The 25,580-nt window shown below is 46.6% G+C and overlaps 2 protein-coding genes across 2 annotated transcripts in view; one reads left to right on the forward strand and one right to left on the reverse strand.

The window, feature by feature from the left end:
- The window catches only part of LOC104464801 (alpha-2-macroglobulin-like protein 1), a 21,109-nt gene extending 7,742 nt beyond the window's left edge, over positions 1 to 13,367 (reverse strand). Inside the window, exons 1-17 of the mRNA XM_010077636.1 lie at positions 13,358 to 13,367; positions 13,195 to 13,305; positions 12,654 to 12,706; positions 10,791 to 10,944; positions 10,273 to 10,357; positions 9,606 to 9,726; positions 8,679 to 8,796; positions 7,472 to 7,581; positions 6,948 to 7,118; positions 5,420 to 5,644; positions 5,251 to 5,314; positions 4,590 to 4,735; positions 4,285 to 4,434; positions 3,245 to 3,442; positions 2,471 to 2,558; positions 1,684 to 1,837; positions 179 to 407 (exon numbers count right to left, since the gene is read on the reverse strand). Coding sequence (XP_010075938.1) covers positions 179 to 407; positions 1,684 to 1,837; positions 2,471 to 2,558; positions 3,245 to 3,442; positions 4,285 to 4,434; positions 4,590 to 4,735; positions 5,251 to 5,314; positions 5,420 to 5,644; positions 6,948 to 7,118; positions 7,472 to 7,581; positions 8,679 to 8,796; positions 9,606 to 9,726; positions 10,273 to 10,357; positions 10,791 to 10,944; positions 12,654 to 12,706; positions 13,195 to 13,305; positions 13,358 to 13,367 — 2,187 coding nt within the window. The remainder of the gene's footprint in view (positions 1 to 178; positions 408 to 1,683; positions 1,838 to 2,470; positions 2,559 to 3,244; positions 3,443 to 4,284; positions 4,435 to 4,589; positions 4,736 to 5,250; positions 5,315 to 5,419; positions 5,645 to 6,947; positions 7,119 to 7,471; positions 7,582 to 8,678; positions 8,797 to 9,605; positions 9,727 to 10,272; positions 10,358 to 10,790; positions 10,945 to 12,653; positions 12,707 to 13,194; positions 13,306 to 13,357) is intronic.
- Positions 13,368 to 13,987: 620 nt separating this feature from the next.
- Positions 13,988 to 25,154, forward strand: LOC104464802 (alpha-2-macroglobulin-like protein 1; the record flags this gene model as incomplete). The annotated part of the gene is made up of 9 exons (XM_010077637.1): positions 13,988 to 14,025; positions 18,567 to 18,750; positions 20,920 to 21,064; positions 21,516 to 21,568; positions 21,855 to 21,875; positions 22,426 to 22,585; positions 23,253 to 23,286; positions 23,647 to 23,761; positions 25,046 to 25,154. Coding segments are annotated over exons 1-9 (859 nt in total), but the record flags the coding sequence as incomplete, so codon positions are not given.
- Positions 25,155 to 25,580: the final 426 nt, after the last annotated feature.

A 25,580-nucleotide genomic window follows, 5' to 3' on the forward strand; every position in this document is an offset into this window, starting at 1 on the left:
TGGGAAGGGATAAGCTGGGCAGAGATGGCTCTGTATGGGGCTTTCTGAAGAGCTGCTTTGGTGTCTTTTGCTCAATACCTGAGGAGGCAGCCCCTTGTCTGGGTCTCTGTCAGTGTCAGTGAAGTACTGTTACCACATATCCCTATGCCCAACAGCCATCATGGAGGGAGCCACTCACCACCATGCACTGCTTCAGGTAGCTGAAGACTTTGACTTTCAGGGGAAATGACTCTCCTCGGAAGACAGAGTAGGGCAAGGTGGGTTCCATGATGAAGGGCTTGAAGCTCTGTATGCTGGTGGTCTCTGAGATTCCCAACCCATGGCTCTCTGAGGTGCAGAAAGTCATGGCTCTCCAGTCTGTGACACTGTCGGGTACTGTGACAGTTAGCTCAGCAGCCCCTGAATCACTGAGGAGAAAACAGTGGAAGGAGTTGTCCTCATCCCTGCAAAGATTTCTCTTGGGAAGACAAAAGCAGAAGGACTATGAACTGGAAGTGCATGTGATGACGTGGGGATTCCTAGGAAGTAGGACAGAGGTATGGGAATAATAGCAAATAGGAGGGGCGAGGAAAGACTGAGAGGCAAATGCAAATGATAATAGGATAATAGGAGAGAGGACATCCTCAGCAAGATTATCAGATTAATGTGCTATGTATTAGCAGACTATGCCTTGTTAGGGCATAGTTCCTGATACGCTGTAGGAAAATTAAAAAGAACCTTGACAAGCCGGAAAAATGGACTAGTAAATGGGCAAACACAAAATTCTGTATCTGAGATGGAACAATACCATGCAACAGTACAGGCTAGGCAGTCACTGGCTAGTAAGCAGCTTTGCAGAAAAAGAGGTATCAGTCCTGGTGGATAACAAGTTAAGAATGAGACATTTCATGTGTCCTTACAGCAATGAAGGCCATCTACTTCTAGACTGTATTAAGAAGACTGCAGCCACCAGGTTGAGAAAAGTTATTTTTCCCTCTATTCCTCCCTTGTGGGCCCTCATCTGGAGTACTGTGTCCCATTTTTGCCTTTGAGTACATGAAGGATACTGACATACTTGACTGCGTCCAGTGGAACACTACCGAGATGGTGAGGGGGCTGGGACATTTGATGTACAAGAAGAAGCTGAAAGAACTGGGGTTTTCAAACTTCAGAGGGAAAGGCTAGGGGGAGATCTTTCTGCTTTCTACAGCTACCTAATGGGAAGGTGTAGAGACAATGGAACCAACCTCTTCTGAGCTGCGTATTGATAGGATGAAAGGTAGCAGACACAAGTTGGAACATGGGAAATTCTGACTTGAGATTAAAAAAAAAATACCATGAGGATGGTCATACATTGGAACAGGTGCCTTGATAGTTTGTGGAATCTCCATTCTTGGGGATATACAGAACTTGACTATAACAATCTGATCTAACTAAACCTGCCTTGCCCAGCATGTTGAGTTACAGACCTCTGGAGGCCTCTTCCATCCTACAGAATTCTGTGATTTTAAGTTCCCCAGAGACATCTGGAAAATCTCAAGCAGAGTCAGAAATGGAATCAAACCTCCATTGTCCTTCACACCTCCCTTTTCTTTGTGGGCACAGAAGCCAATAAAACCCTGGCTCTCCTCCTGCCCTTTCCTTCTCCACTGTGGCTGGTAGGAGGTCTAGATTAATGTGGGGCCACAGCCCATAATTACTCACTTGATGGGAACCAGAGTCCAGATGAATGTCTCTGGAAACCAGATACGTACTGGCCCTGCCTTGCTACCCAGCTCAATGTGCTCTGACTCATCATGTTCAACAGCAGCATCTGTTTCTGGGTCCAAGTTGTCCAAGTCTGCCAGGTCACCATAAGCTATTGGAAATAGAAGAATTCATTCAAAGGCAAGAGCAACTGTGAGATCAGGACAGAGTTCAGCTGGGAAAAGCTCAGCTCTCCATTCCTCCCGCTCCCACTTACATCCCCCTTGTCCTCTCCAAGATGCCCTCAACCTACTTCTCTATTGTCTTCCACAAGACAGCCCAGGAGACCATGTGGATTCCAGCATGTGTGTACTCCGCCACGAGGAACTCTACCAGCTCACACTTTTGCTCTCTCAGCCCCTGCAGAAAAGCCTAGATACTTCCCAGTGCCAGTCTTGTCTCTTTCTCTGGTTTCCAGCAAAACCCTTCCTAGTCTTACAAACAAGTGTTCCTTCCTGAGACAGCTGTCTCATTTCCCCTCTTGACCATACTGTTTCCCTGCCTGCCAGCAGAAGCTTCCAAGCAGGTTCTTCCTATGGAGCCAATGCTGCGTCCCTTCAGTGCACTGGACACACAGACATGTCAGGACCCTTCCCCTCTTCCTGTCGTGCACATCTCCTGTGCTACCACTCATTCATCTCTGGAAGCCATCCCCAGTTCTTCAGCACACTGCTCATTCAGCTGCCCTTTTGCAGCCTGTGTGTTACCCGTGATTTCCAAAGAAACAAGATAAATCGAGACATACACATGTAGTCGTAGTAGAAAGTGGTCTGGGTACGGCACTCAATTGGAGACTTGATTTTAAGGTTGGTTAAAAATGTTAGACCTGAATTCTGGAGGCAAGAAGGGGAAGAAAAAAAAGGAAGAATTCAGTGGAAAGGGCAGTGCATCTGATGGTCTGTCTCTGTCCCCACCTCCCAGCATATCAGACACCCCGTTTTGTTGCACTTCAGATGGACCTGCAAATTTAAACAGGGAGAGAATGCAGAACCACCCTGCTCCCAAAGCCTGGTCCTGGCCCCTCAGGTCAAAGGAGACTCTCTCCAGTCAGGATTGTGGGGTTGACCACTCACGTGTGCATGCCCACACACAAAGTTGTTATTTTGGCACCACAGTTTGCTGCCCACCCTAACACAGACTTGTTCTCATCTTTCACCTGCTACTCCTTTCTACTATTCTTTCCCTCCTTTCCCCAGTCCCCCTTTTCTCTCAGGTGCTTTGCTTTTCCAACCTCAAATTTTCTCTGCCTCAGTCTGACACTCTTCTCTCCTTCCAACTCCTAGAAAGTCTGAGGGCCTTGAGCTTGGGGTAAATGGAAAGCTTGGTTCTAGGGATCTGCCTGATTGATGGGAATTGATCAAGCTGGGAGCATGGAATGACAAGATCTCAGAGTTCAGAGGCTTGGCAAATTCAAAACCTGAAGCTGCCAGCGTTTACAGAAAAGACAATCCGTGAAGCTAACCTGATATACAAAAGGGCTCAGCTCTGATATTTCAGGTTTTCTGGAAATTAGATTTACCTTCAGAAGTTCATAAACATCTGGTTGGGACACTGCATAAGAGTATCTGTTGTACATGAGTGGTGACATTGTTCCTGGTGGAAGGGTGGTCTCAGGGGAACCAATGGTTCCTGGGCTCTTGTGGATAGTACAGTAGTCACTGTAAGAGTCTGTGAGCTTGCTGGGGTGCTCTTGAGAATAGCTGAACATATTGTACACCTGCAGACAGAGAATTAAAACAGTCCAGGTCAGTGTGAGAGGTGGGAAGTTTTTAATTTCTATCCAGAGATTTTCTGTGACTGCAGAGGCAGAGCTTGGACCCTGTCTGCTGCAAAAGCCCAACCCCAAGGGTTTTTGAGCTTCATGGAGCTCAAATTTTACAAGTTTTCACAAGTTTTAGATGCCAGCATCAGAGATGAACATGAACTCCTCTGGGGCATGGCTGCATAACTGTGACCACTTCTAGCTCATATTTTGTACCTGAGAACTCAATGCAAAGAGTGAGGAGACCTTCCCTGTAAGAGTCCTTAGATGGCTTCTTGTCTAACTGAAGACACATCTTGGATCCACCAAGGCAGTGTCAAGAGGCAATTCAAAGGTACTCAGACCCAATGCATGCCAGGTCTAGGGAAGAAATGGGACCCTTCCACTGCTGAGGCACCATTTACAGTCCACTCTATGAATGGAAGAACTGTCTGGTTCATGTGAGCTGGAACAAAGACAGGGAGCCTATCACACAGTGGACATTTTTTTTAACATAACTTTTTTTTGGAGCACTTTCATGAGTTGGTTTAGGAGACAGAAGTCTCTTGCCACCTGGTTGCCACTTTGGGCTGTAATTGGGGATGACCATGGATTGTTCTATTAGATCCCTCTGTAGTTACTGGAAATTTTGACTGTTATTTGATGTTGGCCTTCATTTTTTTCTCATTAAGCCATGTCCTGTCCCCATTCAAGTACTTGTTGGTATACCCACTGTACCTTATTAACCAGTACGTGCAACCAGATTCTCAAAAAGCATCTCTTCAATATTAGCAAGGCTCAGCACTAAAGTGACTCACGCTATCCCTGGAGAGCTCAGCCTCTGGCCTCAGGAGAAGGACACTCTGGTCGACAGCACGGATGCTACATAGGGAGCCTGGTGCAGCCTGCAAATGGAGACGGACAGCTGATCCTGGGAGAGCCACTGTGTCTGAGAAGCCAAGCTTCACCTGAAACAGCAGAAAAAAGAAGGACTGAAGATATTGACAGAGGAAGGAAAGGGGAGGCTGTGGCTGCTGGATTCTGCTGGACGTCTACTGCCAATATGCAGTTAATAAGCTACCCTCCAACCTACACACCCCCTTATGTTTTGTACACTACTTACATGGTTCCTGAAGCACTTGGAGACTTTCAGACTGAAGGTGTCAGCTGCCACTTGTCCCTCAGGGAAAGCCATGTAAACAAAGAGGGTAGCCATGGGTGAAATGAGGTCAATGGGCAGAGTGATATTGAAAGCCCCTCTATACCAACCTAAAGGAAGAAGGAAAAATAGAAGAAGTATAGGAAGAGGCAAGGAAGTCTGTCTCCAAGGATTATGGCAGCAACATGCTCATCCTCTACAACACTTCTGTACAGTTACTTGGATAAAAACTATTCTGCCTGGCTTCTGGGGAGGCCACAGCTAGACCAGAATGTAGGTTAGTGCCATGTTGTAGCAGTGACTGTACATAATGAGGGATCTTGGCAACAGTATGCACTTGGAAGAGAAATTACTTTCCACCTGAGTCCAGCAAAAAGATTCCATGAGTTTTCTTGGAGGTCTCTGATAATTCCTGCTTGGCAGATAAACTCTGACAATTGCACCATTTGATCAGAAAAAAAGATTAGGGAAATTAAAAGACAGAGGAGAGATGGCATATTTGCCATTTCCTCTTGATTTTTTTGTGCCAGTTCTGTTGTTTCCTGTTGTCTCTCCTTCCCCATTTAGGCTGGAAGGGCTTTCCAGTTGGGTCCTTAATCTGTTCCTGGTATTTAGATGCTCTTACCTAATGGTGGATCAAGAAGTACTGCTGTTTGCCCATGATGCACAAGGGATGCTCTGGCCAAAACCTAAAGGGTGAACAGAGCAAAGAGTCGATAGTGCCACTGCTCCAAGTCACTGAGCCAGCAAAGGGTCCTGTGCTGACCATGTTGATGGTGCTGCCCTACACTCACCAGGTAGTAGAAATCTGCTCTGGAAGCCCCATCCCCCAGCTCTGTGGCCAGGATGCGATAATGCACAGTGACTTGCTGCACATCCTTGCAGGGCAGTGTTGAATGCACTGGCTGGATCCTCACAGAGCTGCGGCTGGAAGAGTAGAAGGCCCTCAGTGTGAGGGATGCAGTGCCATAAGACACCTTCACATTTCGACCACTTAAGTCCTCCGGCTGAGTCTTTGCCTGTGGCACAGAAAAGGTGGCTCAGTATCTGAAGACTTCTTGCAGCTCTCGCCATGCCAAAACCAAGGCTGACTGGACAGTGGGCTCTGACCTCTCCCAGGGTAAGGTGTCTGTTTCCACCTAGGACAAGCTCAGCCAACCCCTGTCTGTGGAGCCTGGCATTGCCTGCTCCAGCATGCTCTGGGATAACTAGCACCTGAACAGGGAGCTGTACACTACTAGGACTTGGGCTACAGCCTGAACTTCTGCAACGCTGCTGCTACCTTGGGAGAAAGCCAGATCATTAGGTTGTGTAAAGTGGCTTATTAATCCCTTGGTCAAACCACTGAACCCTTTGCTTCTGTCTGGTATGTATGGGGAAAGTGTCAGCATGGATAACGTATTTCACTGTTCAGTGTTATTCCACTTGCACAGTGTATTTCTTTTAGCACTTTCCTTGATCCATAGGGTAGCGGTGGCAGGGGACAACTGAAGATCAATAGCTTTGTTCATCTTTGACCTATGGCCTATCTACATTGAGCCTATGATATTAACATCTTGTGGACTTCCAGCAAGGTCAAGATCCATCATCTAAAATACCGTATGCACTCTGATAAAGACACAGGATTTACCTCAAAGTGCCTTCACCTTGAAGTTTAGATAGGACAGGTATTAGAAACCTAGCCCTACAACCAGACAAGAGAGCCTTCCTTGTTCATGGGAAAGCAGATGCTGAATTTTCCTCTGTCAGTTCCCTATAGGTGGAATCGCTGTTTAGCTCCTTACATCCTGGTTACCTGCTGTGCTCCAGACTGGCTTGCAGCAACTGGTTCCTTACTAGCCTTCCTTCTTTCTCTCCTAAGGCTTCTGTCTCTTATATCCCAGGTTTCTCCTAACTCTGAGGAAATATATTGCAAACTGGTCACCGCCATTTTCTTCTCCACATGTATTTTCCTTAGCTCCTTTCCTATGTTCCTGTTCCACACTATGTGGGAGCCCTTCCTCTGCTCTCTGTCCCTGCCCAGCCCCACAAAGCCCTTTCCACCTCAGACAGAGGGGCTATGTAGGTAGACCTCAGTCACAGCTTCATGGGGCTTCTATCCACTGCCCCATCTCTCATCATGTCTCCTGACTCCTCAGGGACTGTGTGGCACCAGGGGCCAGAATGCCGGCAGTGCTATGGGCTATTCTTCTTCTTTAGATATGTAATTTCACTGCTCCATGACCCCATCTCCCTGGCTATACTGAGACAATGGCATAGACTATGGTCTGAAAGATGCATTGCTTAGAGCTAGACAAATCTAATGTAATTGTTGGGCTTAACCTGTAGTAGAACTTTACTGCTGTTGTCCCATGCTGATGTCTCCAAGGTGAAAGAGACCATCCCAGTGTCATCTGTGAAGTAGGTATTGGTCTGCTTCTTGCTGCCATAGGAAACAGTAAGAATCACCTGCTTGTTCTTCAGGTATGTCTTATTGGCACTTTTGAGTTCCAGCTGTAAAGATGCAGAGAAGAGTCAGAGAACTGGAGGCTTCAGGACTGAAAATCTCCTTCCTAAAAGAAGTCCCAATTCCCCTCTCTGTAAAGGGACTCTCAGTGTGACCCCTAACTCCTCCAACTCCTCCCCATTTATGCAGCAGCAATCTCCCCTGGCAAAGCCATGCACCTATCCTGTGGTCACACCTTTGGATTACCTCCCAGTAGAGATGTCAAAGGATAGATTGGGACAGAGGACTGTGCTAGCAGCTTTGGGCATCTCAGAGCACAGGGACTCCTCAGCATTTCTATGCCTGCCATCCCCTTGGGCCCAGCTGCTGAGCTTTCCATGTTTCTGTCCTGTTCACTTACATTGCCGTAGTAGGGAGCTCCTTGCTGATAGTAGTAGCTTGTCCCCCAGAACTGGAGAGTTGTGATATCAAAAGTGACCTTGCAGTTTTCAGTGGTGTTGAACTCTACCCCTAGGAAAGACAGGAGGTGCATGCAGGTGAGTATCGTGTCTGAGCAAAGGCAGCAGGATTGGATGGACTGAGGTGAAGGATGGGCTATCACTCCTAGGGGATTGTAGTTTCTCCATGGAACTTCAGGAGTCATTTAACACACATACTCGGCAATAGTGCCTCCTACATTCTGACCTGCTGGAATGACAGCCGTCTACCAGGAGGTCTCTGCCAGACAGTTTTCAAATGCTCTTTCTGACTTTGTTTAAGATGGTCCTACTCACAACTGTCCGCTTCCATTCACCTCCTGTTCTCACAGCAGAGTCACTAGAAGACAACATTTTTTCCTTGCCTTCACCACATTAATTTACAGTTTGCTGTCTTGTCATGTGGTGCCCATCTGAAATCACTGTAGTTTGCTAAATGAATGTGTGTCACTGCTTTCAGCAAGGGGATGCAAAATATTTTCTTGTAAGGAAGGGTTTGTAAAATTTTGTAAGAGAAGAAACCTTACAAGACAGGATATTTAACAGTATCTCTGGACATATCCCTGTCTGGCATGTGGCAATAAACCTGACAAGGAGCTATTTATTAAAGGTATACAGTCAGGGCCTTGGTTATCACTGCTTGCTGTAAGTCTCTCCTCATTCCAATGGACCTTCCTAAAGTATGGTTTAAGAACAAAAGAACCTGGCCTGGCCCACCTCTGTGCATGTTTCTACTCTGACCGGAAGACAGGAAAAAGCAGCTCCTGTCCATCTTTGCCAAACCAAGGTAACTGGCAGCGCTGGACCAGCCACAACCTCTTGTGGAGGAGCAAGCATACTGGTAAAGCCCATCCTGCATCTGGGAGAACTCACATGACCTGTGTTGTTCAGACCTGGGTGGTATGGTAGACTAGAACATCCATGCTGCCGTGCGGCTCCCAGAGAAGACACAACACTCTCTGAATGCTTGACCCCATGGGAGACAGTGCAGAAACCTCCAGTGGTTTGACGGGAGGACACAAGTATCCATAAGGATGAAACCCAGATACAGATGAAGACCCAAAGACAAGCACGTTGTATGAGTGTAAAGAAAAATATTTTCCACAAAATTGTAGAATCAGTTTTTGCTACCTGTTCCACTTTCTTTCAGAAAAGCCACAGCTTCCAGGTTGAAATCATAACTGTCACCACGCTTCAGGTGGTAGATCTTAATATTCACCTCAGTGCCAAAGCAGCCGTCCTTGTTTGTCTGGAGATGTGAAATTGTATCTGTTAAACAATCATGAATGCACTAATCCCTTCTGCAGTGCAGATAGAGCCCAGAAGTCTGAAAGTACATGACTAAGACACCTGAGTTAAAGGAGCAACCCCCATACTGGTATGAAACGTATTTCTTTTCCATGGAGCAGTCACTAACAGGAGATGCTGTTTCACACATGGCTCATCTTTACACGCTCACATGTGTGCCAGTAACAAACATGAATTGTCATATCTCCCTGACAACATGATTTCTTCTGCTGGGGCAGGATTTATCTTTAAGATATGTGCTGGGTTACTTAAAAATATTTAAACAAATATAGATACACTCATTCAACCCTAGAGATGAATAAGTAAAGTCTGTGCTGAACTGCAATTGCTTGCTTAGATGTAAGAGGTAATTTCTGTGTCTCCAAACCAGCTGTTTCTGGGAAAGAGCACATAGGTGTTTATACGAGATTAAAAGGTGGTACTGAAAAGCATCCAGTAGAAGTGAATTGATGTGGACAGTGTATTTTTTTTTTTTGTCCTGTCACAATACCTGTTTTGTAGGCAAATCTGCAATACTTTGTCTGAAGATGCTTCTTCCTTTGAGTGTATCTAAATGAAGTTAGAGAAATCACTAAGAGGGGCTAAGATTGCTGCACTGGGGAGTTAAGGACATATCAGTCATTCATCCCCAAGCAAAGAGCATGGTGCTTCAACAGTTGATGTCTGTCCCGCTCCTTCCTTTAGTATTCTTCCTTCTCTTTACTCCCATTCCTCTTTTTTGCAAGAGGAGTGAATGTCCCATGTGCTCACCTCACCAGTGTAATCCTTACAAATACTGCCCTTGGGTCTGGAAGACTTCCGATTATAGCGGATATGTTTACGGCACACCACAACCTTCACACTACCTTGGACTGGTTTCCCATACGTGTACCTGGCAAACATAGCAGAGAAGACTTACATGTAGAAACACTGGATCAAAGGTGAATGACACCAGCTTTAGCCTGTGTATTGCAGCTATACAACCCAGCAGCCTGCAGTATCTTCATGGTTCATGAGCTCAGCAGAGGCCAAGAAGTTAAAATTACTTCATCAGATTGAGACAGAAGGCAGTGATGGATGAGTTCTCTTCAAGTCAACACTAGTCCCACCAGGCAGTGCTAGGGGACACTGCACTGCCCACAAGATGAGTCATTATTCCTTCCATACGGGCACTAATCAATGCAGCACAGGTACTGTACTGTAGGGCAGACATGCCCCACTGAGGGGATCCACTGCCACATTTTCAAACCCACAGTGAAAGAAGCAGGGAGAGAGGCTATGGAGAAAGGTGAGAAGAATTCCTCAGCAGAACATGCCAGGGTAGCAGATTTTGGGGTGGGGGTAGGGTTGGCAGAGAACGTTTTGAGCTCAGTTATTGATAGGTGTGCAGTTTCCGAACCCATAAGAATGCACCTTCTGCCATGGTAAATCAGCTCACATGCCACAGACGTGGAGACGGAAGTTCTCCTCCAAGATGGTGACCACCTGAGGCATCTGGATGGAGACACTGAACTTGGGCAGCACTGTGTGAAAGCAAGAGGAACAGAATTAAATTCTAAATATAGAGAGAACTCACTTGTTCCAATCCTCCCCAAATTGTTGTTTAGAGAAAAATCTCTCTTTTCATTCCCTGGCTACCAGTAGAGGGCCTGGTAGTAATGTATTAGCAGCCCAGCCAGGAGAGTGTGGGGGGAGTAGGCAGCCTTAGTCTCCTCCACGGAGCAAGGCTGTGGGACAGTGGGCCTCAGTCCATTCTCAGGATGTAGGGGAGAAGAAAGCCAGTGGGCTTTAGTGAAAGTCAGTGATTATACCTATTGGCAGGCAGTTGGATATCTCAGGTGCTGGCACAACTAGCACAGCTGTTTACAGCTGCATGGCCCACTCAGCTCTGTGTGAGAGAGGGGGCTGGAAGCAATACATCTTTCTCTGCTCCCTTCAGCTCCCTGAGATTCTTACCATACTCCTCTACACTGAAGGTATGTGTGCGGTCAGGCATTTTGATGGTGTACTCTCCAACCGGTGCTTCTGCAGCCAGAGGGAAGGACAGATCCACAATGCCTCCCACAGGTGTAACATTCAGCCACTGTGCAATTCGGTTCCCTTTTGGGTCCTGTGTAGGCAGTAGCAGAGTTATTTCCCAGTGCAAAAAGCGACTGTTTTGCAGGATGTCCAAGCTTTCACAGCATGGTCTGAGCACATACCCTTTTGTCCTGAGAGCCCAGGTCTATGACACAGCTTCAGTGCTCAAGTGAGTCCAAGCTCAAAGAGGACAGGGCTTTTCTCCCTATCTCATTGATTAAGTCAATCTATTATTTTATTGCTCTGTGGTGGCACTGCCGTCTCACTGACTGCTGCAAAACTGTGGTTTACTGCCTGCCTGTCACACCGAGAGATAAAAGTGGTCCCTCTCAGAAACTTCTGTGGTGATCTGAGCTGGCATAGTCCCCCCTGAGGCATGAGCTACTTGGGAGTGATTGCTAGGGAACCTGATGTCTTGAATCCCCAGGAAAGTCTGGGTAAATGGGTCCAGGACTTCATGCAGGAGACCATGAGGCCCACTATAGAAAGGAAGATGTAAAGACCTGGGATGCAAGGGCATTTGGAGACTTTGTTGACTGTTATGGTCGGTCCATGACAGACACTGTTCTCCCACTGCTGGTTCTCGGGAGGGCAAGATGCAGAACTCTGACTATGGTCATACTGCCTGGCCAAGAAGGACTTAGCAATGAGTTGATGGGTGCTTTATAAACATATGGAGAAAGCGGGAAATTTGTTTGAAAGGGTGAAGCTGCATCAGAGTATAACGTTCGTGTAAACTGGCATAAAGTGTTGCATAGGTGTCTCAGAAACCACACATTTATGTATTGATTGCTTGGTGGACATGGCATACAAATGTGCATTAGCTATGGCCAATTGCTAGTTGGAACTATGACCTCTGTGCATGGGTAATTACAAACTCCCTACCGCTTTCAGGTATCTTTCCTCAGCTCAGGTGACTGCAGTCCATATTTTACCTGTAATATTGAAACTGAACTAACAGATTTTAAGGGCAATATCCTGAAAGCTGCTTTAGGAAGTTTCTCTAGCTGTGTAGCCACAACACTAACTGATCAAACTTTTATTTTCCATATGTTAAATACAAAATTCTCCTTATAGAAACTTCAGGATTTTCACAAATCTTCAATGCACAGGCTAGAGGGGCTAATTCGCAAATCTTCAATGCACAGGCTAGAGGGACTAAAAGTCCTGTGACAACTCTAGAAAAGTTTGCTGGACAGCTGACTGGTTTTCAATCACTTACTGCAGGGACTGTGATCGGTATCATAACACTGCACTGCCAAACTTGTGTGGATACTGAAGGAAGGGCAAGAAGCCAAGGACCATTCTCATTCATTCTGAGGTAACTGGCTTTCTGCATCCATATTTCCCCACCATCTGTGGGACACCAAACCTGTGTCTTCCCCAAGGCGAGATCACCACTTTCAATAACGCAGGTGCTTTACCTTCAGTTCCACCAGGCGGTGCTGTGGGAAGGAAATAACAGTCACTGGTGGGATGCTTTCAGGTAAGTTACCATCCACCTCCCCAGCATTTTTTCCCCCAGCCATCCGTGAGCTTTTCCTAAGCAATTTTCAGGGACTGCCTGTGACCCAACATCACGAGCAGCTCCAGCGTTGCAGGTGGTGCCCAATGCTGTTTATAAGCACCAAAAGCGACACTGAGACTAGCTGTCCACAGATGGACAGCACTGATCCAGAAGTCATGGAGGCAGCCCATTGCATTTTCAGACTTATTCAGGTTTCTTCCCTCTTGACTTACCATTTCATTGCTGGCAATAAAGTTCTGATCCAAGGTTACAGTTCGCAACTTGACTATAGGGCAAAAGAAAAACACGAGTGGCTGAAATGAAATCAAGTCTGTTAGTAATAATAAGAATGGATGGCTAAGAAAGACGTGTCCATGTGCTTCACTGAGAGGGTGTGGGCAGCAGCTGGCACCATTCACTCCTGGTCGTATGCCCAAAGCCCTGCTAGGGGCACTGACAGACTACTGTGGCTTCAACTGGAGCAACCATGAATATAACACAGTGGTGTCTAAACCTCTTCTCACACACCAGCCAAACACACAAGCCCTGTTCACACTGACATGCTATGTGAGTATGGCTAGTACTGGAGAAAACTCATGCCATGCTGACATAGGAAAGAGGTATCCCCACATTCCCCAAAGCCCTGAAGGGAGATGAAGCCTGTGACTCATCTCCCTTGCAAAGCAGGCCCTGCTCCAAGTGCTAGAGGTTACCCCATATTTTGTGGCTCGAGGACCTTTCTTTCCATTGTAAGACATGGCATTCTGTCCATACCGATTTGTCCAGGTTTGTACACAGGTTTGTCTGTCTGGATAAAAGTCTTCTTGTCTGCATGCTTGATTAGGACTTCCTGTTTCTTCTGAAACTCTGAGTTGGCTTCCAGGACTGTGATAACAATAAAAGCCACTTCATCAGCGTTTCCAACAGGAGGAGGGACCTGCAGGCATAGTTGTAACCATCATTCAGGGTGGATCCCATTCATGGATCCACAGGCTTTTGGAATAATGATTATGATACTGCTTTTGTATTGCTCCAGTTCTTCTTGCCCTGAAAGACCTAACAGTACTTTTCAGAATGTTTTCTAGAAGAGCAAAGTATCAGTGGGGCTACACAGCAGGAAGGACACTGGTAGACCTACACAGGCTGATGCAGAAGGTTCAGTGCCTGATTAAGATGTGCCCATGGGAAGACACAATTCCAGATAGAGCAGAACTTGTGTGTTGTCCACCCTCCCGACAACCCTGGAAAATATATTCCTCACCTGGAAGCTTGTGCAATGAAAGAAAGTGAGCTGAGAGATGGACTGAGTGATCAGAGTCTGGTTCCCAGCTCTGCTTTGCAAGATTACAGTCACATGGATCGGGAATGCTTGTTTTCTGCTGAGCTGGAGGCACACTGTCTCTGAGAAGGGGTAGTAGAGCTGAGATGGTATCGCCACAGCATAATTTCTATTAAAAAAGAAAAAAAAAACCCTCAGGTGAAATTGTTTTTCTAAGAGGATAGATTTTGACTGTAGGATTTGAGTACTTTCTAATAAGACTTTTGGTCTCTTGATTCCACTGTCGCAATGCCAGTGGGACAAGATCGCACTGTTCTCATCTATTGGTACTGCAGCCATTGACACTGCGTCTGCACTACGTGCTGCATGCACATGTAAAAAGATAAAGTCACTGCTTCCAAAATGAAAGTCAAAATAAGGTGAAGAGACCTCCTCACATCACCCAAGAGATCAGCAGCAGAGCTTGGCTACGTTGCAGGTTTCCTGAGACTTCAGCCTTTTCACTGAACCACACTATGTAGCACCATCAGTCTGCTTGATTGGTCATCTGCTTTCTGTCCTATCGGCTACTCTTAAGCTCAGAACCAATGCCATGCATATGGGACACGGTGTCCTGGCTTTGTGTCTCAGACAGAGAGTCACCTTCTCTTCAGCTCCCAACACTCCTGCCCTCCTTGCTCTCTTATTCCAGTTCTCACACCTCTGCGGCTACTCTTGCAGCTGTACCCATTGACAACACCAAGAAGCTGTTCATGCTGCTTTGTTTTTTTAATCTTACACTGCAGTGCAGCAACTAGGACCGAAGAAAAACCAACATTCCAGCAGATTTCAAAACTCTCATCACTGACTTCTCCTGCTTACTGCCTCTGGACAGGTTCAGTCAACAGCACGTTTTGCAGCAGCAGGAGGGCAGGGCCTGGAAAGATCAGAACACCACAAGGCAGGGACTCCTGTTGGCAGCTCCTAGCTGGAGTCCAGCACCCTGGCAAGAGGGAGTCAAAGTCCTGCTGGCCAGGAGCCTTGAGTGCTTTCACACTTCAGTGCTGTCAAGCTGCCTTGATCAGCTTGTCTGCTGCTAATAGTGGGGGATCTGATAAAGGATGCCAACGACATTTTGGTTTTCCTACTTAAGGTGACTCAGGGCTGTCATTCAAGTATCCCAAGAGCCAGGCTGGATTACTTTCTCATGAATCTACAAAACACATTGGCATAAAGGCAGGACAGCAGACAGCCTATTGAAGCAGGCAGTATTTCCATAAAGCAAAGCTTCCTCCTGAATTAACAGTGGAAAATAGGCAGCAGTAAAGCATTATTTGAGCAGGAGCTGTGTCAGATGTGGAACATGTCCCAGAGGAAGATGCTGAACTCCTGCTGGAAGACATTTTTAAAATTAGACTTGTACATGCCACACCACACAGGGCATGAAGGCACCCAGCTACAACCCAGTGACATATTTCCCATTGTAACATCTCCTGTGTGAGCACAGCCCTGTTTCTGTTTACACTTATGCCATGGCTGCAAAAGCAAAGTCAAGAGCAAGTTCACAAGCCAGTATATCACAGCAGTGCCTGCTGGAACAGGAGTTGCATTCCTGATAAAGTATATGAAGAGAAGCAGTGCTGGGAATTGTCCTTGCTAGAGGTTTCTTAGAAAGTCTGAGGGAGGAGATGGCCAGCTAAGCCAGAGTGAACACATAGCTTTACAAAGAGCATCCCTGTTAGATACCTTGAGCTCACATTTGCCCTGTTTATAAAGGCACCCAGCTTTGTCCATTAATGATTTAAATGGTGACCTCTGATTCTGGGGAGAAAAGCACAGCCCAAAAGGAAATACATTCTGGAGCAGCGTAGGAGATGTGAGATGTTGGCAAGTCAGAATTAAGCACATGCAGAAAACTGGCAGAGTTGCTCTGCCTGAATCCTTGCAGAAATACATGATTTACATTAAAGGCACTACAGGGAGATGCAAGTAATATGGAGAGTGTGGCAGGGAGGGTGCATGAGAACCAAGTGAAACCTTGGGAACAGGAGATATGCCTCTTTGGAAAAACACTCCTGCTCTTAGGATTTCTGTCCTATTTCTGCCACACCGCCACCCCCCCAGGATCCCTCACAGAGCAGAGTGCATATGTGAAGCATCTGAGGTTCTTACAGCATTGCAGGCGTTCTGGCCGTGCTAGGCAGGAGAAGGATGCTGCCCCACAGGAAAGCGATGCTCCACATAGCTGATTGCAGGTCAAATACCTCCACGGAAAGCTGAGCCTCTCTTCTGTCTCCCCTTTGCCCCTGCTTCTGCTGCTTTCCTTCCTCCCTCTCCCCCTCATCCAGAGCAGATGGACTATGCAGCTCCTGCCTTGACAGGGTGCCCGTCTCTCTCTTGGCCTCAAAACCAAGAAGGTGGAAATCATGCTGCGCATGGCTGGGGCTGGGATGTGGGCGGGTAGAAGGGGTGGAGAAAGTGCTTGTTGCCTACGCACCAAAGGCACTTGCCTCGAGCCTTTGTAAGGCTTTTTGATATTTATCTGGGAGATGTCTTGCTCAGCCTTTTGACGCAGCACAACTGATGGCAGCAGGAGTGCTCAGTTACTATATTTGGTACAGGGGCACAATTTTTATAAAGGTGCCTTTACTGGGATTTCATTGGAAACATCCTGGGGCAGATCGGGTTTCTTCTTCTGTAGATCTTGTTTTTATGTGTTATTTACTTCTTACTGAAATTTCACTCCTTCCCTGCAGCCTCCAGATGGACCAGCCCAGGGCTCCACACACAGCTCTGCCAGAGCCCCCACTCTTTTTCAGAAGTAGGGAAGAACTTTAGCATGTTATTTTCTTTTTGTTGTCTATCTCTTCCCTTTTAACTTAAGAGGCAACCAGCTTGATGACTATTCAGAGATGCAGAGCCATGAAGACTGCTTCTGAAATCAGACAGAACTCTGTTTTTTTCCTGATAGGTTAGGCTTGAACTCAAAACCCTGTTGATTTAAGAGAATCAAATATGATCCCAGATCAGTGACATACAGGGCTTTAGACCTGCAGACTATCTGAATGTCAGTGCTAGGTTAAAGGCTAGTGTGCTCCACACCATACTGTGCATTAAGAGAGTGGGTGGTAAGCACACACATGAGAACTGTGCCAAAGTAAATTGAGGGGATTGCTTCAGCTGGGAGCAAAGAGTAGGTGGATGGCAAATTCACTCTATACTGTGTACCTTTGGTTATGCTCTGCAAAAACACAGCTGGGGCCAGGACAGATGAGGATATCCACCTTCAAATGAGGTTGTAACTAGAGGGCAAATACATCCAATCCCTGTTCACTTCACTGCTGCCACCCAGAAAAGGAAAAACAAGGACGCAGTGCCTCAGAAGAGCCTGGAGAAGACGGGTGTTGGTGTCAGTGTACAACCACCTTATGGCTGGAGGAAGCTGGCAGAAGACCAGACATCTGACTTGGGGCGATGTGAAGCAGAGGTTTGCTAAAATATGTGGCAACTAAAAATATCTTGCTTTATTTCGAAAGGCCTTACAGTGGAGCTACAAGAGGGGTTGGCAGTGAGTGGCAGAAGCAGCCCTGGAAAGGTTCTGTACCCAGGAGGATCAGACATCCCTGGGATGGATGGGTAGAAAGAGGTAGTGATGCAGAAAATGGAGGTGAACTTAAAGGTTTTTACTTCAAGCTCTGATTAAATACTGGATGAGGGGAAGATCACTAATGATGCACAGAGACTGTACTGAGGATGCTTTTTACAAGCTGAGGACAGTAGCTGGCGTGCAACTTTGGCTGTCATCAGATGTTACAGCCAGGATCCAGGCCAGCCAGAGCTGAGATGAGTGTTTCTCCTAAGTTCCCTTCAGCCTGGGTTAGAGGTCACCCTCCCCACATCTCCCCCCAAGTGCTCTGACACCTGATGGCCTGGAATACCATCTGAATGTAGACATGGGTGGAGAACTGCACTATGTGGCCTTTACTCTGTTGTTGGTGGAAGCAAGTAAATATTAGCTAATGTCATTAGCCTGGAAGAGATACTACCTCCATATGTCAACTCCCCCACTCTTTGGACTTAAAAGCATCTGAGAAGGGTATTTAGGATTGCTCCAGCCCATCAGTACAGGCAGTCGTCTCGTCCTGTGTGGATCTTGTCAGCTGTCTTTCCCAGTCCAAGCAATGGGAGCACCAGTGCTCCTCCTAGCCCTGACCTTATTCCCAGTCACATCTGCAGCAAGCCTGGAACCGTGAGATTATCTCCTTTTGATTTCGGGATGCTTGGTGGAAGGGACTGTCATTGAAGGGTGGTGCTGAGGTGCTGCACTGTTTAGCATCACAGAGCTGAACGGTGGGGGTCTTGTTCTCAGGGAGGCTGAGCAGAAGCAGCTCCTACTGAGTCCTGTTGGAGCACTGGGTGTTGAACACCACTGCAGGTGTAGTCCCTGGTGTTTGCTTGTGCAGGTGCTGCACTGCACACACCGTAAAGCTACAGAAGACACAAGTTTTGCTTCTGTTCATTCTGTGCCAGTGGGGGTGAAATTTGGTGCGAGGACTGAAACGTTATGCCTCAGCCAGAGTCTTTGGCGTCATTCCTCACACAGCCTTTCTCTTCATGTGTACTGGCAGTTGGAAGAGTGTACACTGGGCAGCTGTGTCCTGGCTGGTGGCAGGGCGGTGACAGACAGATATCAGGAGCCCTCTGGTTCCACACTGGGCATATTGCTTCTTTCTGGTATGCAAAGGGAGCTGCATCATACTTCCTTCACTGCAGACCTCCAGACATTTCTGACCCCTGGTCTACTTCTTCATGAAAGCAGCAGAGATGGATTCTGGCCTGTCCACCTCAGCCTCTGAATTGTTTTTGAACATGTCCTGCTCTCTTCTAGTCATTATATTGTGGTGTTCCCTGCTGTCATTCACCATTCCCAAGAGGAGAAGCTCTGCATTCACCTCTGCTCCCTGACTGAGGCTGTCCACCTGGCTATCACCTTGGAGGTGACAACCCAGAATTACACGCTGGTGGAACAGGATGTAGAGAAGCCAGGCACTTTTCAGTGCATCACCTTCTGGGTGAGTGTAGCTGTGGCTGCTGATTTGGCAGTGGATGCTTTTACCTCGACTGTAGACAGAAGCCCAGGGCTTCTCTTGGCTTCCCTTTGCCCTGCCACGGGTTGCAAGCAGGTTAAGTGTATTTCCCAATCAGTGACAGGCAAAATACAGCAGTGTCCTGGAGCCTAGCAAAGTAGGGAATCTTTCCTGTGTAGATAAAAAACTGTTCTTTTGATGTGTATCAGACCATTTCATCCTACTTAAAGCCTGTTGGAAAACATTGACTTTCAGTTTACTCAGTGTTTAGTCCCTAAAAATGCTTGTATGTTGCAGTGCAAGTCAATGCATAGGGAATATGTACATCTAGCTCTGGAGTCCTCAGCACAGGAAGGACATGGACCTGTTAGAGCGAGTCCAGAGGAGGGCCACAAAGATGATCAGAGGGCTGGAACAACTCCCATACGAGGACAGGCTGAGAGAGTTGGGCTTTTTTAGCCTGGAGAAGACTCCAGGGAGACCTTATAGCAGCCTTCTAGTACTTAAAGGGGGTCTACAGGAAAGATGGGGAGGGACTCTTTATCAGGGAGTATAGCAATAGGACAAGGGGTAATGGATGTAAGCTGAAAGAGGGTAGATTTAGATTAGACACTAGGAAGAAATTTTTTACTGTGAGGGTGGTAAGGCACTGGAACAGGTTGCCCAGGGAAGCTGTGGATGCCCCATCCCTGGAGGTGTTCAAGGCCAGGTTAGATGAGGCTTTGAGCAACCTGGGCTAGTGGAAGGGGGCCCCGCCCATGACAGGGAGGTTGGAACTAGATGACCTTTAAGGTCCCTTCCAACCCAAACCATTCTATGATTCTATGATTCTGTGATTCTATGAATACATTCTTTTCATCCTTGCTTCCTCAGAAGCCTAACCCCTGCAGCTCCAAGAGGACTGTTCTGTTCTAAAGCTGCTCCTGTACTTCAAGTTGTGGTTGTAGCTTGCACAGACATTGAGCTTGCTTTAATTTAGCTGTCATGGGTGGTGATGGTGCTGAACTCACAATGAAATGGATTTCACCTAGGCAGTCTGGATATTTCTTGGGTGGCTTGAGTTCCTGTCATTGCACCTCTTCTGCTCTAGTTAGCTGAACTAGACATACTGAGGCTGGGGCATGACTACTGGACCTTCAGTTACATTTCTGGAGAGCCATGGAGATGTGTCTGGTGCTGAGGCTCTACAAACTGTCCTTGTCTTTCTCAGCACCATACAAAGCTGCTGTGCCTATGCCCTCATTGTCCTGCAGATTCAGCAGCACTGAAGGAGGGGCTGTAGTCACTTCTAGTTCTTGCATCAACAAGAAAATTATTAACTAAGTGTTTGGTGCCAGCCCATAGGAGAGAGTGAGTCGTGGCTCTGGAAAACCAATAAAGTCTGCTGTTAGCAAAAAGAACCTTTCTGCTGGTGAGCCCATTCTTTCTGATACTGAGATGTCCAAAGTTTCTGCCTGATCATTTCCTGTCTTGGTTAGCTTCAGATCTGACTTCCCTATTGTTTTGCTTAGTTTGATAAAAATCTCACATTTATGTGAAGTGGAAGAACAACGTGTCAGTTGGTTCACCCTTAGGTTCATCAACAAGAGACAAGCAGTGTCTGTTGCTTCTCCCTCTAATGACAAGCAGGTTGGAGACCGAGTCATACAGTGTAATTTGGACTCTGAAATTTGGGGATTTTTTTAACAGTGTGATGGTGCTTCACCTTTGGGATAAGATGTAAAATCTCTGACAAATTTGTTTTCCATTTCCTTATATCAATCAACCTAGGTGCCAGAGTTCATTCCCAGGAAGAGAGATGATTCCACATCACATGTAAGACACCTTTCTTGACTGCCTCTCCTCTTACAAACTAGAGGGCTTCAGCTTCTCCTGTGAATGACCCAGGTTAATGTTGGAGATGCAGGGTGAGAAAGACAGTAAAGGGAAGGAAGAAATGTGGAAAGAGGCAAACACGGCAAGGAGAAATGCAGAGAAAAGAGAATGAGGGAGCTGGGGACCATAGAGAAGACTAAGACTAGGGAAAGGAAAGAGCTAAATCAAAGGAGGGGAAGGGAGGAGAGGAAAGTTGGAAGATTTTGGTATGACAGATGCCTCTGTTTCTCCTTCAAGCTACTTGTTGTCTCAAGCATTTTGTTTTTTTTAACCTGACAGCCAGAGAAGGTGGTTTTTCTGCATGTCCTGATCCACAGCGGAGACAATGTGCTCTTTGAGGGTCGCAAGAAGGTTCTGGTCAAGTCTCAGAATAATATAATTCTGGTAGAGACAGACAAGGGCTTATACAAACCTGGAGAAACAGGTAAGGCAAGAAGGTGCCATATAGAAATGGGGAGGGAAGGGTCAAGGTAGCAGCCACATCTAGGGGGAAGATTTCATCAACTGCAGTGAACTAAGTTTGTTGGAGAAGGAAGAAAGAACTCTATTATCAGATGTTTTCAGGAACAGTATGGGTCAGGATATTCCCCTCCAAGCTGTGCTGTACCAAATGCCCAGTCTGCTGCTCTTAGGTGTTGTTTTGGTGAAGTATCTCTGGTGAGACCTAAAAGGTCTATGATTCTATGATTCTGTGATAAACCTCCCAGACAAAGTCCTCTGGGGTGGGAGATGCTGGGGAGAGCTGTTTGGGGAAGGACCTGAATACCTCTGAGGTAAACAGAGAGACGTGAATAATGGAGCACAGAAAAGGAGAAGCAGATTTGTGCAAGGACAAGTTGTAGCCAGAATGCTTTACTATCCTTTTGTCTCTCCAGTGAAATTTCGAATTGTGAACCTTGATGAGGACCTTAAGGTCATTAAAAATGAGGTGAGTATCACCTTGTTCTTTTCTGAAGGTAGGAACCTCAGCATGAGACACTCATGAGGCTCATGAGAGAGAACAAATGATCTTTGAAGGGATCAAAGAAGGACCACTCATCCACTGGCCCCTTGGAGAAAGACTGCAGTGTAAGCTAGCAGAGAGGGAAGAAGAGACCTAGTGTGGGGTCTGGATAGGGCAGAGGCTCATGTCAGGGAGTGTTATTAATACTGATTCAGATGGATGCTGTTTTGCTCTGTAAAAAACTGAGGTTGTGTTTCTCTTGTTTTTACAGTATTCCCAGATATGGCTACAGGTAAGTGACAAGGAACTGACCAAAGGGAGATGTCTGTCTCTTCTACTGTGCTCTTTCTCTCCTGGACAGTCACAAATGTAACCTCATAAGGTTATGGTGATGGTTCACATTCAGCTGAAGTCTCTTCTACCTGGTCAGCCTGGGTTCTTCATTCAAACACCTGCAGCACCTCTGTGATGCACACAGCTGAGCTAGAGGTAGGGCAGTAATGAACCTTTGCCCAATACTTTGTCTGCACAGAGCAAAAAGCACAAGGCTAAGTGCTCAGCAGATGTTCAGCTAAGAAGCTCAGCACAGCTGCTTCTCCTTCCAACAGTGTTATGGTGTTACCACTTCCCAGTAGCTTTACTGTTCTTGGCAGCCTTTGCAATTCAAATGTTCAGTAAGAGAATATTGGAGGGAGGAGAAGGAACCTCACCCAGTGATCTGGCATCCTCTCTACTGGAGGCAAGCCCTCCTAGTGCCTTCTTGTGCCTGAGTATGGCTGGACCTACCAGATACCCATGCTCGCAGTGTGACTTAGTGGCTCTGCATGTCCTTTCCCAAATAGGATCCTGAATCTAACCGTATTGCTGAGTGGCGGAATGTGAAGTCAAGACATGGCATTGTGGATCTGTCCTTTCCCCTGGCCTCTGAAGCACCCCTTGGATATTATACCATATCAGTGCAACAGGACATGGCTAAAAAATCCTTCAGTGTTGATGAATACGGTAAGACCTGGACAACAGAGGTGATGGAAAAACTGTGTGGGCAGCTGGAGAAAAGAGCAAGGCTATGTGGCCATGTTCATCAGACCTTTTGCCCTGGGAAAACAGAAAGCTGGGGACAGAGACAGAAGGATTTGTGTGATCATCTCATGCTGGGCTGGAGGTTCTGCAGCTGCATAGGGTACAAGGGAGACAATGTGGTATGCCATCTTGTTTTAGCTGTAGCTGGCCCTGTGGTAAGCAGCTTCTGCTGCTCACTGTCACCTTCTTCTAAGCTAAGTTTACTGCCCACTCCAGTCAGCTGCCATAATAGGAAGCAGCATCATGCCTTAGTCCCCCTCAGTTGCAGTGATGTAGGTAAGAACAAAACCCTGTGCTGTTTAAAATGTTTGTACTTGACTGAGCTGGCGTAGAAAGCAGTCCCATGTGCAACTGTGGTAGCAAATAGAGGGTGGTGTGTCTGAAGGAAGCAACCTCTGTTGCAGCATGGGGATGAATAACTGGGGACATTACTGTCTTTCCCCCCATCTGGGCTGCAGCTATAACAGAACTTACAGTCAGTGTCCATACTCAGGATTGCTTTTTTAGCTCCATCCTTATCTTTTTCTCTTACATACAGTGCTAAAAAAATTTGAGATAAAGATTGAGCACCCTCCATTTATCGCTACAGTGGATGAGGAATTTCAGCTGAAGGTCTGTGGCAAGTGAGTACATGATACCGTTGTGATCTCTGGGTTTGGCTCCACAGTCACCTCCAGATTGCCCACAGCTGAGAAGTGTCCTTCCAGTGTGATGTTCTTGCATGGCCCTGTGGTTGGGGGAGCCAGATCACTCTCCGGAATGGGCTTCTTCTTGCACCTGGTAATTTATTGTGAGGCTGAAGGACACTAAGGATGCTAGGTATAGTGGGTGGAGAGGGATGCAAAATGATCTTGAGGGATGAGCTGAAGTTCCTAATATCTCCCAGGCTCCACTTCCCTCAGATGAGTGTGAGGGGTGGCCTGGATCAATACTTCTGCTGAAGCGGACAGTCTTCAGGTGCATGTTTTTTCCCTTTGACACAGGTATGCCTACGGGAAGCCCGTTCAAGGGAAAATAGATATTACTTTTATCACATTATCCCAGTTTCTGGAAGGCAATTTATCAAATTCTACTGAGATGAGAAAGCAAAACAGCTGGGTAGGTGAACAAAAAGAAGAGTTGAAAGTATAACCTGCTGGAAATGTATGTCTGTCCCCTTAACTTGCCTTGATGCACCTCTGATGTGCACCAACCTGTTTCCTACTGGTGTCTTCCCACTTGCTAGACCTGATCAGACCATTGATTCCTCTTCCTGTGACTCTATTGCTTGAATTACTGCTCTAGCTGCCCATATCTGATTTGGTGTTTCAGGAGAATGTGTAAGCCCTGTGTAAGTAATAATGCCTGGGGCTTTTCCCAAGGGTCTGTATTATATCGCATGCAATCAGATCACTGGTCTGTTCAGTCCTGTGACCACAGCCATGAATAAGCAGGCTATCAGAACATCATATGGTCTGTGGCTTAATGCCCTGTTTCTTGCTGTATCCATATAGTTAATGGATCATCTTAAGATTGCTAGTGTCTTGTCTGAGACTGCGTTCAGTGCTGGTTATGCTTTCTGCACATTTATGTTCATTATACATTTGTGGTTAAGCTCCACACTTGTTTTTTCCCACAGCTTTCAGATGCAGCTCTTTCAGCCTGAAAGTTGCAATAAAATATTTCTAAATGTCAGACCGGCCAGCAACAAGCCAGAATATAAAAAATCCAGCTGGATCTCCGCATCTTTTAAAATGCACCCAGTAACAAAATATCTCCAGCTGGAATGCTGTACAATCTTAGCTGTGCAAAACACCAGCCGAATGCCAGCTCCCTCTCACGTGGTATGTAAGAGGCCCCACAAGGTTCTGTTGAGAACTTAACAGGCATGACTAGAAACACTTTGTCCACCTCCCCTCTCTGGCAGACTAGCTGTACCCAGTTTCTGCCTTAATGCTTGGCAAAGCTCTTGCAATCTGTAATGGCTGGATGCCCTTGTTTAACATGGCCACGTCACAGAGATGGTCACGACTGGAAAGCCACAGTGTCAGGCTTTATTCTTCAGGGCCATTTAGCTTCAGGGAGGAGTTTATCTTTAGCTCAGGTCTATGCTCTTTCAATCCAGTCTTCTGATTTCATCTGTGACATAATAAACCCTTATGTGATTTGCCTGAAGCACTTTTTTTCTGCCACTTTTTTGGTGACTGTTTAATCCGAGCATGTTGATTTTCTTCTCCAGCTAAAGTATCCATGATGGGTTACTGCAGTTATAGGTTTTTGAGCTTCCATCTGTTCCACAGCATTTGGAAATACTTCTTTAGAAAGGTTTGCCCAGCATCAAGAAACAGCTCCTCTTCCTCCACACCATGCTCTTTCTCTCTGTTCATATCCCTCTTTCTCCAGACGAACAAGAATGGCTGCAATACTTTTGTGGTGAAGACAGAGACTCTGGAATTAAATGAAACTGACAGCTACATAATTGCGATAGGAGAAATGGTGGAAGACGGAACAGGTACTGGACAATATGTGAAGCATTCTCCTCCTTGCAGGCAACTTCCTTAGTTTTGACCTTTCTGTGGAAGTTGAGTTCCTTTCGAAAAACTAACTTGAGGGTTCCCAAGTCTTCTGGCACGATGATGGTCTCTATTCTAGTACCTCTTCCATCTGTTATTACCAGATTTCCTAATCCCCTCCACCCTTCATCTCCACTAGCATGTATACAACATTTTAGTGATTGTCTGGACACCAAGGTGTTCCTTAGCCAGTTGCAAAGTAGCTAGCCATGGAAAAGTCTGCAACAAGCCCTTGCAGTCCTTGCTAATTGTGGTGCATCATCCTGACAGGTAGTCCCTACCCACAATTTCTTGTCCTCTCTTTTCCTAAGCCTGAGTCAGAGCTGCTTATGCACACACGAGGCCTGTATCTAGTGGAGTCCCCC

This window comes from Pterocles gutturalis, unplaced genomic scaffold (genome assembly GCF_000699245.1).
Source record: "Pterocles gutturalis isolate BGI_N339 unplaced genomic scaffold, ASM69924v1 scaffold5143, whole genome shotgun sequence".
Taxonomy (NCBI): domain Eukaryota; kingdom Metazoa; phylum Chordata; class Aves; order Pterocliformes; family Pteroclidae; genus Pterocles; species Pterocles gutturalis.